At 35.5% G+C, this 15,785-nt stretch overlaps 1 protein-coding gene across 1 annotated transcript in view; it reads left to right on the forward strand.

Annotated features, from left to right (window-relative positions):
* Nucleotides 1-15,785, forward strand: part of LOC110446232 — a 98,141-nt gene that overhangs the window by 11,315 nt on the left and 71,041 nt on the right. The window contains 15 exon segments of the mRNA XM_021491272.1: nt 157-282; nt 837-965; nt 2,034-2,057; nt 5,744-5,861; nt 6,335-6,477; nt 7,145-7,259; nt 7,455-7,594; nt 8,925-9,053; nt 9,625-9,651; nt 10,028-10,142; nt 10,669-10,919; nt 11,556-11,670; nt 12,097-12,377; nt 13,133-13,247; nt 15,045-15,190. Coding sequence (XP_021346947.1) covers nt 157-282; nt 837-965; nt 2,034-2,057; nt 5,744-5,861; nt 6,335-6,477; nt 7,145-7,259; nt 7,455-7,594; nt 8,925-9,053; nt 9,625-9,651; nt 10,028-10,142; nt 10,669-10,919; nt 11,556-11,670; nt 12,097-12,377; nt 13,133-13,247; nt 15,045-15,190 — 1,974 coding nt within the window.

Raw genomic sequence — 15,785 nt, forward strand, 5'->3', positions numbered from 1 at the left:
ATATCTTTTTGTGGAATCTTGATTGCTTTGTCGGACAGTTTGAGAGTATCCATTAAGCTAACTTTTGCTAAGGATCAAAATCACTGTACTGGTCATTCTTAATCCTAACACGAACGTGGAATACATCATAATAGTGCGGACTTTTTTTTCATACAGGTGGCACCCTCCCATCGGACACGTGCGTTGATAAAGTGAAATGTGCAAGCTACGGCCAACAAGTGTGTACCAATTACGGTCCATGGGCCAACGACAACTGTGCTCGATTCTGCGGCGTTTGTACACGTAAGTGGCTCGTGCAAACTTAAACAGTTTAAAATATGCAATCAAAAAGAGTTAAGAGCATGCAATCAAAAAGAGTTAAAAACATGCAATCAAAAAGAGTTGAAATCACGCTTTCAAAAACAGTTAAATACATGCAATCAAAAAGGGGTTAAAGGCATGCAATCATAAAGGAGTTAAAAACATGCAATCCCAAAAAAAGAGTTAAAAACATGCTATTAAAAAGAGTTAAAAACATGCAATCAAAAAGGGTTAAAAGCATGCAATCAAAAAAGAGTTAAAAAACATGCAATCAAAAAGAGTTAAAAAAACATGCAATCAAAAAGAGTTAAAAAAAAACTTGCAATCATAGTCAATAAAAATTACCAAACTGGTGATATACGGCAGTATTAATGATCCCAGTATCACTGCAAAAAACTGTAATTATGCAAACTCTTTTCTTCTGGCATGTCTTAAACTTTGATAAATCATTTCTGAAAAAAATAATCCTTAATTTTATGAGAGAGAAAAATAGTATATAGACAAAACATAAATCGTCTACTTTCTGTTTCCAATAGCATTGTTTACGACTCCTGCTGCCTGTCAAGATACACTAGCAACATGTTCAACATACGGACCTTCTTCTTGTACGCAGTTTCCAGAATGGGCCAAAGCAAACTGCAACCGGTTCTGTGGATTGTGTGATGGTAAATGAACTTATTGTCTTTTATTTAAAACAGACGGCCAGTTAAAGCGGAAGCAAAACATACATATCATGTATCATGAATTAATGATTTAACGCAAAAACAACGGTTAATATTTACAAAATCAAACATTCATGTAAGCGAATCAAATATGGTCTTGGGTAGATTGCATTAGCCTTAAATTATCTTGGTAAGATTTTAATGTCCATTGTACAGGCGTTTGTAATTCATTATATAATTTATGTACTCCAAAATAAAAAATAAATATATATAGTTAGTGCGAACTGTATTTCAGTATGTTGTAAAAAAAAACTGAATCCGTAGCTTCATAAAAGGTGTTTACAATTGTTGAACTAAGGGTCGCAGTTGCAACTCTATGCATACATATATGTTACACGTTACTGCTAGGACCTGGTGTGAAAAATGTGTAAAGATGATATTTTATTCTTTTTATAAAAATCGGGTTAATATTGCATTACGTTGTTTGCTTTTGATGACCGTTAAGTTGACCTTTGACCTCCAGGTGTTACAATTGTTGCACTGAAGGGGTTATTTACGATAGCAAAAAAGGTGTGTAGTTGAAAATAGAATACGGTTCCGGAAACATTATCTCCGACTCCGTTATATATACGAATATATCTTCTACAACTATTGTAAAGTTATTGATAAAGATAATGCTCTGTTTGCAATACACCTACAACAATACGAAGATGGGAATAATTTTGTCTTGAAGTGGTTTACAAATGAAAGTTGTATAAATCTTGTTTTGACCGCCAATATTCAACTTGAACTTATATACAACATAGTAGTTTTTCGAGTGACAAATCGATGATAGTATTACCCTATCAGATTTTCAGTTTGCTGTGAGCCAAGGTGAATTTGAAATAAAATCACAAATTAAGCATATATTTATATGATTAGCTGAGGTTCTTCACATATACCATTTCATCGTTTGGGTTGTCATAATGATGTTGTGACTAATATGTAATGGGCTGGGGGAATCAAAAGTACAATTTGATACGGAGAGACATTCATAGTTTTTGATACATATTTATCACTGTTTTATTTCAGCCACCGCGAGTTCAACTGGATTCTGTAAGTATATTTGGCGGGTGGTGGTGCTGATCTCTTGGCACAAAACCTATTATAAATATTTATAACAGGCACGTATAGCTGCAATGTAGGCCAAAAAGCAGTCCCTAAAAGTGTTGCCTAGTGGCGCTTGCTTTAAAAGGGTGTCGATGAAAACTGGGCCCCTGTTGACAACTTAATGTGACCAGAGGGAGTATAATGATACTATGTCCAGGTTGGGACATTTCAATGAAATGACAATTCAGAGTAGCCCATCGTCTTTGGACGCAGTCTTCGTGTGACCTTCGCTATTGCAAGGACGGAAAACTCGTAACAATCAAACAAATTCCTCTGACACTTATTCCAACAGTTAAATACCATCTTGGGGAAAACATCGGTGAACCCGTGTTTATCCCTTTCACTCCTAATTAACATAAGAAGACTCTACCATACATTTATCTGGGTGAGTCCATTGTGGTCTACAGTGGTGAAAGCGTTATACATGGAAACCAAATCAAACCACACATGGAAAACAATTTTACCGCCATGTCTACGAATATAAATGATTCAAAACAATGCATATAAGTCCATTTTATCCTCATCTGTACGTGTGTGATGTTGACCCTTCGGGTACGAGGTGGTAGACTGCTTATTTATTTCTAAGTCTCCGAGGTTTGCCGGTTCTTTTTTACACACTTTACACATTATGATTGTGCAATGTAACAAATAGTCCTCTGATTTTTGAAATTCGTGTAATTTTGTTTTGATTCTGGTTCAACAGTATTTTAGAACAATATGGATTTCTACCTTTTTAGTCCCTAGCGTCAAGGATGAGTCCTAGAAAGCAGAAACAGTTTTATGTTGCAGTGTAATTCATTTTGTCTTACTGTAGCAGGGGTGCATAGAATGTAAGTGAACGTAACCCTTGGAATTCCGAGCATGCTTGTTAACGGTACTGGTGACCATACCAATACAACATTCTACATGTGTGTTTCTAGACTTTTGTTTAGGGTAACACATACATCCCTGTAAAAGAATGTAGGTGTACTAAGTACTGATTACATTATTTTATTGGTTTGTTGACCATATCGGTTGCCTGTGTATTACATTTTAGTTTATTGTCGAAGATGACTCAAAGACCTTTTCCGAGTCTCAATTATTTTTGTCTATCGCCGAAGGGTTCGCCATTGTCTATTTCGAATTTCTATAGGACGTTTGCCTACATGGACATGTGTTTTACTTTATATATATATATACAAGTTCAGTCCACTGTGTTATTGAGGTCGGTCTCCAGCGTGTTCGTCCGCCCTACAATTCATTAGTAGTCTGGAGTCACTGATATGCATTGTCGTTTATGTAGATTAAGACCACTGCGGGTCCTAGTACGAAACCGCTTGTGACATCCTCCAAACCAGAGGTTTCACCATTAATGACAAGTTGTTATATATTAACTTGGACACAAAGCCATTGATCCAGTAGAGGAATTTTATCGGATACCACTGCCTTATGGAACCTTGTCTAATGCTTTACTTAATTATTTAGGATGCGAGTCCAATGTTTCAAAACTTCAAGAAGATGATATAAGTGGTACCAGACCTACCTGACAGATTGTTTTCTTGGCACACTAGAGAAGTTAGGCTGATTGATCTGTATTTTTCCAAACTCGAACGTGTCTGCTTTTAAGACTGTTATAATGTTGGCTATCCATCATGGTGGTTTCCGGTAAATCGTGTACGCCGGACCCGATCCATGTATATAAAAAGAACAACTCGATCGTTTATACATTTTTTTTAATACTACAATAATAAAAAAAAAAATCGTAAAAATCCTAATATTTTAGAAATCGACGATAATGTATATTTCAAGGGAGAAAGTCTTTTGCCTTCACCGATTTATTTTCTGTAAATGGAATGCAAGGATTACAGAATTTCTTCACTCAACAATGAATTCAATTCATTGTTTTGTCCCTAGTCAGAAATAGCTGACTCACGATCTCCTTTTAATCGTTTTTGATAGGGCGCCCCGCTTAAAACTTAGGACATATCTTTAAACTCTGTAATCTGTTCAAGTCGTGCATTTTCAAGACGCCTCCATACTTCTGATAATGTTTGGTTCTTGTCGGGAATGTTTCAATGTCTCTCATTAAATAATTTTAATTGCCGTTTTGTCATTTTATTCTGTTTTGAAAAGATACACAATTAAACGGTTTCGAGTTAGTTTTTTTATTGTTATATTTTTTTTGAAAGCCTAAGTCTAATTGATGGTGTGTTTTTTTTACAAATTATATATAAAAAAAATGTCATGCTTGCAATGAGGTACATCATTCGGCTAATCTCGGCTAATTCCGATACCCTTCATTAATGATACGGAATCTGCGGAGATGTGATGTAAAGTTACTTCCCTTGATAGACATCTCTATTTCGAAAGAGCAGCTACCCGCCATTTTGTGTTTACCTTTAAAGCATATCCAAATGGCCGTCTGAGTCTAACAGCATCAACGTGCAGGGTAAACTAATTTGGCGTAATTTCAAGAAAGATCGTTTTTAAAGGTTTAAACTATTTACACCATTTAGAATAGTTTAGGCAAGGTGATTGTGGAGTGAGGTATTGAACCACAGGAACTGTACTAGCCTCGTCTGTCAATACACCTGTGATTATAATATAGGTGTATTGACAGACAAAGCTTGTACCTGTGCTTGTGTAGTCTCGGTTGATAGGCCATTCCACTCCTGGATGTCTGAGGGAAAACAGTTTTTGTACATACGATACATGTCGCGTGTTGACGAAACGCCGATATTGTATCGTTTGTATTGGCATGCTCGCGTTAATTTCTATGTTATTTTGCTAAGTTTTAGGTCATAAGATAATCAAAATCTAAAACACCAAGAGCATGACAGAGTTAAAATGTAACAGTAAAATTATACTGCAGCGAACGAACAGAGGAAGTAGCCGGAGTGTGTAGCTAGTATGTGCAAGGCAGACATACAATTATACATTACTATACATTATATTTACATGATATATGATATTCTTGTGATTTCCCTGCACTTTCAACCCGCTTCTTTTTTCCTTTTTCTGATTTCCAAATTCGTTTCATGGTATACAAATGTACGTCATATCTGTCACTATCGCATTGTTATAGTACAGTTGTGTAGGAGAGGACTTTTATAAGTTGTCATAACTTGTGCCCAATCCTCTTGCTTAAATTTAGAAGCAATATAATATGTTTAAACTAAACAGGGGTTGACCAAGTGAGGAAATAACAACGTTAAGGGTTTCTTCAATATTGTAATTCCCTCGACTTTCCAATGGCGATATTGTCTTAAAATTGCGTGAATACTGTGTGTGTTTTGCTTGAATGCACTAAACTGAAAGAATAGAAGAAGCCAAAATTTTAACACACGTAAAACTCTCAACCAAAGTTGTTTATAAGGAACAATAGATATATATGTCAATTTCAATTACGAAAGTGAAATTCAAAATTTTGATTTTTTTTAAGGAAGTGAAAGTACAAGTGAAGTGCTTCCAACAAGACAGTATTTGAAACTAATAGATCCCAACCTGGCTGTTTATTACAGTAGGCTATTTTCCCCCAAACTGAATTGCAGCATTTATCTACCATTATATGCAAACAACATATACCATTCATAGTGTGACATAGATCTATCAGCTCATAATTATAATCAGTAACACACAATTTATTACCACAGATGGGAAGTGTTCTTACAAGGGACAAGTCTATCAAACGGGTGCCAAATGGTCCGACGCCTGCGACTATGACTGTATCTGTGAGGATGGGAACACTGGACGCTACAAATGCTTCAACAAGTAACTTCTCTTTGATATTTATCCCAATTTCTTGATCTCACTGTCTGAATTTATGAGGCTATCTGAATGTAAAGGATGCATGTACACACTGGTAAACTACTTAAAAACTGTTCAGAAATCCCTATCACTTTTCTTGCAGTAAAGTGATGGTAAAATAGCTACATATATACATGTGTACATAATATCTCACACCAATTGGAATGTGAAAACAGAGCATGATTCGCACACAAAACTATAGTATTCCACAGCACAGCAAAATCAATGACGTCTTGTCTCGAACATGTATACCTTCAGGTAAGAATTCCTTTCATGCAGCAATCCGAAGAGGAAGTATAGGATTGCGGGTTTGATCCTCGGTGGAAGCACACTGCTCTCTTTCCTGTTACAGATGAATACCTATGAGTATTGGGTTAGATAAATATAAGTTTATCTTAACATCTGATTTGCTTTAATTCACTTTCTGTGTCATTTAGATGCCCATTGTATCATGGTCTGCCAAAAGATTGCACTTTGATCAAGAAGGACGGAGAATGCTGTCTACAACCTGTGTGTAACTTCCATCAGACAATCCAGAAGTTTGAAAGTACAGGAAAAGGACAGACAGCATCTGGGATAAGTAAATATTATTTATTGCTTTTTGCGAAAAAGTTCCAAATGTGCTTTGGAGTTAGTGTTACTTATATCTTACTGGTAATTGAATTATGCGGTTATTTCTATCATTGATTTTTGAAGGGATGGTGATGTTTTTTAATAATTTCTTGGTAAAATATGGTAAAACTATCATACAATAAATATTTAACTCGAATATTAAAGTCATTGTTCGTATACTGATGAGTGCTGAATCATTGCTTATTAAATTTTTATCAAAGTAACATACTTTTTCTACCTTTGGATATATATATATATGTATGCAACTGAATTTTTATAGAAAATATAAACCTTCGGTTGTTTATGGGTTTAAAGCCGGCAAGAGCACAGTGTTGTTTCTTTCTTAATTTTACAGCAGCCTGTTCCTACATGAATTGACAAAATACGGAAATATCTTTTATTGAAATTGGGAAGGTATTCCTCATTTCCTTCATTTTGGGAACATTATACACTTTTTTTTTGCAAGAGGAAGCAGTCTGTATTGGGTTGTAAAACTAGCAAAAGAAATTAATGGAGCAGGGGGTCAAAGTGGCTATGGACCTCGCCTAAAGGGAGTCCTAAGTTCTTAGGAGTACTCCAGTGAAATATGTCGTCGCTGGAGACATATAGTTTCATTAGCTATGGTGTGTTTTCAGAGATCTGTGTTTCCAATGGTAAGCAGTATTTCCAGGACCAGACTTGGGAAGACGGCTGTTCCAAACAGTGTGTGTGTACCAACGCCACCGAGGGACTGTATACCTGTGACGCCATGTAAGATTAAACTTCGATCTAATAGTTTTACTCAGTGTGTTATTTAAGTGTATTAGCAGTGATTGATCATAAAAAATGTAACTAATTCCCAGCACTAGAAAAGAACTATAAGAGATTGGGGTTAAACCAAGGGGAGATCACTGTGTAGATGTATTTAGTCTTCCATTTGTATAATGTTATCTGTGTATTTTTCAGATGTCCGTCCTATAACAACATTCCATCTAACTGCCACCTTGACCAGAAACCTGGAGATTGTTGTCAGAAACCAATTTGCGAGTATGATCAGCAACATGGCAGTTTTACAGGAATGGGCACTGTCAGTGGACAAGGAATAGGTAAGTAATTCCTATCGATGGTAGTAATGTAACATATACCAAATATATATACACTTGGTGAAATAGATAGACATTCAGGTAGGTTCATGTTACCTGTCTGTAGTTTGTAGTTTGAGATAAATGTGGAATTGCCACTGGTAATATGAACTGATGTTTCTACTGTATAAAATAATGTTACATACCTGCCAACCCTGGACATACTGAAAGAGGGTTATGACCCTCTTTTGAAAATTAAAAAGAGGGTCATAGTGCGTGAGGACTTTTTCGCAACAAATACAGAAGAAAAATAGATAAAAGTCTTTTTCCCACGCCGTCTTGTATGTGCATAAATACCTTTTCTTTTTAGAATTAGGTGTAGGTCCCGATAACGACCTCTTCCTTCCAGAAGACATACCTTCCAAATGCGATATATATTACACAATTGTAAAAACAACTCACTACTTACCTGTCGATAACATCGCCCTATATATAAACACTTGTAAAAACAATTCAATTACGTTAAAACAACTCACAACTTACCTGTCAGGGAGAAACGTAAACAGGAAATTGATCGTCTTCCTTTCGACAGAGGATTGAAAAGTCTAGAGAATTCCGAACGACTTCGGTAACTTCTAATGTACGAAACGATTCCAGGTGAAAACGGGTGAAAATGACGAAACCCGTGTCAAAATCGTAACCCGGCGGGTGATGTTATAAAAGCGGGTGAATGGCTAAATTCCCGGGTGTAACCCGACGAAATCGGGTCACTTGGCAGGTATGATGTTAAGTACATCACTACATGTATGTTTACCTTCGTTTCTGTGAGTCTATGCTGGTACACGTCTCTGCATCCACTAGAACACAATCCCTCGTCTTAACATTATCAATCATCACCTGGCCAAAACAGTCTGTCAACAGAGATTTATGTTCTTCAGAGACTTTAAAAAATCTGCGGCAGTAAATAGAAAATACCATTATGATAAAAAATCTGCGGCAGTAAATAGAAAATACCATTATGATTGGTCAATATAAAATCAATACTGGATCTTTGTCATATGCATTATACTTCAATAATATTTGTCTATTTTTCTTACTTTTATTTGCATTTGCAATTGGGATCCCCGACACCAAATGCTGCAGAACACAAAAATGTTATTGAATGAAGACAATCACTCACCCTTTTGCAACATTATCAGATAATTATTTTCAACTTTGAAAGGTTTTACTCCATTCACTAAATGAATTTATTCTATATTTAGAAAGCTTCCAAATTATGCACTCAAAAATAACAAGACACCCTCAATGAAGTTCTAAATTGATGGTCACCATTTTCATTAAACTTTATTTGTAGGAGCCCACCCATCAACTCCCATTCCTTGCGTGGATCGGGTAAACACCTGTGCTCAGTATGGAAAAGATGTGTGTACCAACTACCAGGGCTGGTCCTCGGACAACTGTAGGAAGTTCTGTGGAATCTGTGGTAAGTGTGTGTCTATACTTTGCAGTTAACAAGATAAAAGCCGACAATGAATCAATATCTCAAAAATTATAACTTTATTACGAACGTAGAGCAAAAAATTACATGAGAACTGTAATGTTTTTGCCCAATTAATTTTTTCTCCCTGTGTCTTTGAAAATATAAATGCCTTGAGTTGAATTTTATCCGCAATTGTTTTTACGTTTTGCTAACTGCAAAGTGTTTAACAGTACCATTAAATCTTTTCTAAATAAACGGTACTGAATCTGAATATTTGAGATTGGTACTGAATTTTAACTTGCATGCAGACATCTAATTGACTAAATTTTGTCCAAAAACTTATTTGTTATGTGGTAATTTAGCTTCAATTTGAAATTGAAAATTTCATCTGTAAAACATTAAAGAACAAGTGCGGTTAAATATTATAATAATTGAGTCGGTAAATGTATTGTTATGTGTTAATCCTACATAAATGAGTGTATATCCGAACTAAACTTCGCAGCATTAAAATGATGTTATTTTCTCTATTTGTTTGCTAATATCGCACTAAGTCACTGAATTATTCAATCTGCAGGTGGAGAACCAACCCCAAATTCTCACGGTAAGAATGAAATCAGTTTTAATGATTTTTCATGCTGCTGGTCTTGACCTCACCAATTGGAAAAGAAGTATTTTGTGTGTACATAGAATTAATTCCCCACATAATTCACAAGTCAGTCTGACAGTTTTTGCTACCTATAGTTTACAACAGCCTGTTCATGCATGAAATTTGAGGAAATGTGGCATTATTTTATTGAAATTAGGAAGATATTCTTCTTTTTTTTTATTGTGCCTGAATAAAAATGTGAACTGCTTGAGTTTTACATTGATTCTCCTCACAAATCAATTACACTTGAAGTAGAGGACCCTATGAAGATGCAAAGAAATGTTTTTTTTTGTACAACTGCTTGAATTGAAACAGATCTTCTGTTTTATAGACAAGTGTGTGTATCAGGGTCAATCCCACGGGCAGGGTCAGTCTTGGACCATCGGCTGTGACACCCAGTGTACTTGTGAAAATGCTGCATATGGCTACTACAGATGTGACAACACGTAAGGAAAATAACATGCACCATATTTTTCCATGATTTTGTTTAATTTTGGTATTTGTGTACCATGCAGCTGGTAGGATCAATCACATTGATTACATACAGTGTTTTTCCAGTTTATGTAAATGGGGTTGGTAATCATGAACCCCAATGTTCAATTTGAAAAACTTGACATTTTTTCTTCATTTGACATTATGAAATTCTCAATTTCATCATGTTTCAAAAAATTAAAAAGAACTTTTTTCACAAATTCAGACTGAAGAAATATTCCTGAGTTTACATAGAAAACATTAAAGTAGCTAACTCATAGTTATTTTGTCTAGGGTTTGGGCAGAATAAATCAAAAAGATTAAGTTGTTACCTCAAAATTCAAAACGTACATGACTTTGTGTAGGGGTGGAAAAATCACCATTCAGCAAAAGCTCATAGCATTAAATCGTCTATTGCATTATCTATGTATAGATGTAAAACCAAAACAGTACCAATGTAAAGTATGAATTTAACTAATTTGTGATTTATATTTCACACAGTTGTCCAAAATACAACAATCTGCCTGCCGGATGTTACGAAACCAAACATTCCACGGACTGCTGCACCACTGTTCGATGTGACTCTGGCAACTTCATAGGGTCCACAACAGATCCCAACTCTATTGGAAGTGGAGGCCTCATTCATGTCCTGAACCCAACTGGGAGTCAGCATGTTGTCTCCCCTACCCAGCCGTCTGGAGCCACTGTAGCCCCTGGAACAGGAGGGACTGGATTCATTGCCCCAACACTCAGTATGTTTCAATTCAGTAACTTATGGAAACATAAATAAAAGAATATTATAATAAGAAGATGCAAAATAAAACAAAAAATAATCTGGGATTTTTTAAGCAGAACAATTAATTCCTCTTAATTTCCCTGTATAAATGAAGTATAACAAAATTGTATTTAACTCATTCACCCTTATAATGTTTAAACTGGACTTACCCAGCCTTGATTTGGTTAGGTTCAAATCTGACTTTAGGGGTGAATTGGCTTACAATTCTATATTATCAAATTGATAAACAGAAGAAAAAAAGGAGAAATGTTCTTCTAATACACTCTGATGTACTGTCAGTTTTCCAGCAACAATTTAGAATGGCCATTGCCAAATTACACAGGGAAGCCTTTGGATTCTGCTGTTATATATGTCAGATAGGATAAAGCAAAATGATAAAAAGTATTTCTTGAATATTTCTGTCAAGGATTAGGCAAACACTTATGACCTTATAGTGTGATCTTGGCTAAGAAAATCTTAATTTGATAGAGTAATTTATAAAAAGAAATTACACTGCTGTAAATTAAAAGCATGTCATCTGTTTATTGTGATATTTGCAAAGGAAATGGTTATATTATACAGTGATCTAATTACGGGACTTTGTCCATTACAGAGGGCTGTCTGTTCAAGGGTCAGTTATACGTACAGGACCAGACGTGGGAGGATGGCTGTAGCTATTCCTGTCGGTGTACAGACAGCACCAAGGGAGTCTACTCATGCAGACCTAAGTATGACGCTATGAGTTTATCACTACGTGTATTCAAAACTGTAAATAACTTCTACTTTGTGAGGTATTTATTTGGTTCATATACTGGCCATGAAAGTTGCTGGAATCGAGATCAGTGCTTGAAGCATACTGTGAAATAGGTGCATCATCATGTAAAAGTACTGCACAACATTTTTGTGATTTTCGTGTTCTTTGCTGTAACAAGCAAGCTATAATTTGGTTCTCGATCTTCAGAGATGTTATGTTTTATATTTCAGATTTGGAAAAAATCTATTTGCATCACCAAAATTATCAGTAAGCCCTGACATAAAATCCACTAAACCCCGTTTTTTGGCATTAGTTGAATTTTAGTTCAACCCTTGTCTTATTTGTTCTTTTGGGGGACAGATTTAATCAAACTAACTTTGAATGTTGTACATGTTTATAGGTGTCCAATGTACAAGAACCTTCCATCGTCCTGCCCCATGCAGACAGACCCCAATGACCCGTGTTGCCAGGCACCTAAGTGTCGATATGACCCCATTACAGGAAGTACATTCATACCTATCCCAGCATTCCAGCCGGCAGTACAGTACCATGGACTGGTGCGACCACCGACTGTCGGAGAATTATACAACCAGATGGAGTATACTGGCAGCGTCCTCATCTTTGGGACCAACCTTACTCCCGCCCCACCCACACAAAGGGCAAACACCACAGGAGGCATAGGTAGTTAATAAATTAATATGAAAATATTTTTCATATGGATCTCCGTTGATTTCCTAGCACTACCAGGAGTATTTATTTGTAGACAAATTTGTATTAAGAGATCACCAAAGAGAAGACTAAAAAAATGGTCTTTTATAAGTAGATGTGATCTATGAAATTAAACAAAGTTATATATGGTAACTTACTATGTAGAGATGAGAAAATCGGGGTTTCTAAAGATGGGGGCATTACTAACAGGGATGGCCTCTGGAGCAGGTTAAAGTGCAATTCAATTTGAGAGTCTATGAAGTAACTGTCCTATGAGCCAACTAATGAACTAAACTTCTCCTTTTACTGAACACCCAACAAGACCATTATGGGTGTTTCAAGCAAGTTCTGAATCAGTAATCAATTAAAAAAAGAATTTGAAACAAAACTTCATGGACCTTCCTTAATAACAGTTTTTGATAGAAATGTGATACACAATATTAGTTTTGTTTTGTTTTAACTCCCTTTTTAATTACTTTTAAGTAACTGCCTTAAGTCTCTTTTGTGTATCCGGTTCAATCGGTTTGTCTGTTTTTTAATGTATGAATCCTGGCAGACCTGCAAATGTTTTTGCAAGCTTTGTCAGGTGGGCCTGAAAGCAGCATCAGATAACTAGATCCAACCTTATTTCATAAACAAACAACTCTGATCCAACTATTGTGATCGCAATAAAGGAATATGGCCTTAGTGTTTTAGTGTGTACTAAAGAAATGTTTACCATTGTACAGGTCACTGTGACTATCGGGGTAAACTGTACACTCAGGGCCAGACCTGGGAGGATGGCTGTGACTACAATTGTGTGTGTGAGGACTCAAGGAGTGGGCTGTACCGCTGTATCGAAAGGTAAGCTTTGCTACTAGTTTGTACTGCATTGGTAAAGACATTTATAGCCATCAGCTTTTTCTTATCTCCAGTTTTATAGTGTAGACTTACTGTATACCAGGACATTTTCGTCGCAGTTATTTTTCATCTTTTTCGGCCTCACTTACTGTAGACTAAGACATTTTCGTCGCAGTTAATTTTCATCTTTTTCGGCCTCACTTACTGTATACCAGGACATTTTCGTCGCAGTTAATTTTCATCTTTTTAGGCCTCACTAATGACGGCAAATCTATCATGACAGCGGATATTAATACACAACATACGATGTATAGTAATTACATGTGAAGGGGAAAATTAATACTCGGCAAACATATATTTCATCGGCAAAGGGCAAATATTTGACTGGGCAAAATTTTCCCAGTATACAGCATATGAAATTGGTATTTTAACCCATTGTCCATTGCCTTGGTGTTATTTCTATTCAATGTGTTGATATTTTTTATCACAATATTAACGCTTAATAAGTTGATTTAAACTTCCATCCCCTAATATAATTAAGTAAAATTAAAAATATTATGTTTAAATTAGATTTCTAATTACTTTGATATTAACTACAATGTGATAGGTTTGAACTTCTTTATTATCCCTTATTGTAAAATTTGTTTAAGCCACTCAAGCTAATTTACAATACTTTGCCAATTATAGCATTTGTTATTGGCCAGAACTAACCTCTTCAAATGTAATTACAGGTTATTATATGACCTTTTCCGAATCCTACTACGTGTCATGCAGCCGGAAGGGCCGGGTGATATGGGAGTCTCATGCTGATACGGAGTAGAATTAAGCATTGAACCGCTTTCAGCTGTCATTCACATTTCCTATGAATGCCAACTGAAAGCAGTTCAATACTTACATTTACCATTTTTGAAATCTGTTCATCCCATGAAAAATTCAATTACGCTTATTTTTATTGAACATTAAGTTCAAATTATGTATATATTGTGTATGCTTGTTCAATGAATAGAACAGCCATTGCCCAGGGAGGGTCAGTGGTATCCAAAGTTACAATTATGACGTCATAATAATGATGACGTCAACAATCGGTCTATGGCATTCATAGCCTACATGAAAGCCAACTGAATTTGGTCGGGTTATATAGTGGCAATGCCATACGATGGTAAATATTATGGAAATGGTTATATGGTAATCTTTTTATCATATACTGCTTTTATAACATCAAAATTATCAGCAGTAACACATTAAACACACAGAAAATTTTATAATTCATGAAATAAACTAGAATCACATCCTAGTAGTCCTTGAATAAATAAAACGCTACAAACACAAAACAGTAAATACAGATGTATATGCATTGTTTACACTACTAGTTTGAGGTGTGAACTACTAGTTCGAGGTGTGATTTGTTTGAAAAGTGTTGAACCAGAAGTTAAACAGATATGAAAAGTGTTGAACCAGAAGTTAAACGGATATGAAAAGTGTTGAACCAGAAGTTAGACAGATATGAAAAGTGTTGAACCAGAAGTTAAACAGATATGAAAAAAGTGTTGAACCAGAAGTTAAACAGGTATGAAAAGTGTTGAACCAGAAGTTAAACGGATATGAAAAGTGTTGAACCAGAAGTTAAACGGATATGACACGTGCCAGGTGGATAAAGGTCGGTCCAGGATGGGGCCTATGCACAGCTTTTATTATCACATAAAGCAAAAGAAGCCATATCACCGACGAGTATATGATAATATCTTTTATCTTCAGAACCAGATATCACTTGTAAAATTTTCTTGTATACTCTTTGAATAGGTGCAACCACTTTGGCAACCTACCACAGCCATACTGCTACCTCAAACAAGATCCAGCCAATCCCTGTTGTAAGATTCCATACTGTGACTTTCCAGTCAACTATGTGACCAACACTGGGTATATCAGTACGGCTAAACCTCCTTCTGGTAAGTTGGTACAAAATTTTAGTATCTTCTTCAAGTACCCAAACTTAAGCAGTAGTCCAGTAGATATTGGTTTAATTGGTATTATGATGCCACAATTGATGATGAATGGGTAAAACAGTGTTAATTTTAGGATTTGGATTTGGGGATTTAGCACATCATTAAAAACAAATCCATGAGTTGGAGAAGCTGCCATTTTCTTTAGATGCTCATATTTTAGTGATGGTCTGATGATAAATTATAATAAAAAAATCGATCAGTTTGCCCTTTCTGATTCTGATTATTGATTACAAATTCCATAATCGATATAAGCGGTTCATTATTGAAGTCAAGGTGTTAAATGTATACACTGTAGTGTGGATAGGAAGTCATTCATTCTTACAATTGTTACTATATGATTGATAAAACTGCCTAAAAATTGCTTGAAATCCATTCACTATAAAGGTCTGTCTCTTGATGTAATTATAGTGTTCTCACTAAATTTAAGTATTCAGTCCCAATGACCAAGCGATCATCTATTATGAATTTGAATCAATTGCCCATCACTACCATATTTCTAATTCACTTGTGTATCATTACAAAGAATACTGTTAAAAAT

The sequence above is a fragment of the Mizuhopecten yessoensis genome, unplaced genomic scaffold (genome assembly GCF_002113885.1).
Source record: "Mizuhopecten yessoensis strain PY_sf001 unplaced genomic scaffold, ASM211388v2 scaffold2663, whole genome shotgun sequence".
NCBI lineage: Eukaryota > Metazoa > Mollusca > Bivalvia > Pectinida > Pectinidae > Mizuhopecten > Mizuhopecten yessoensis.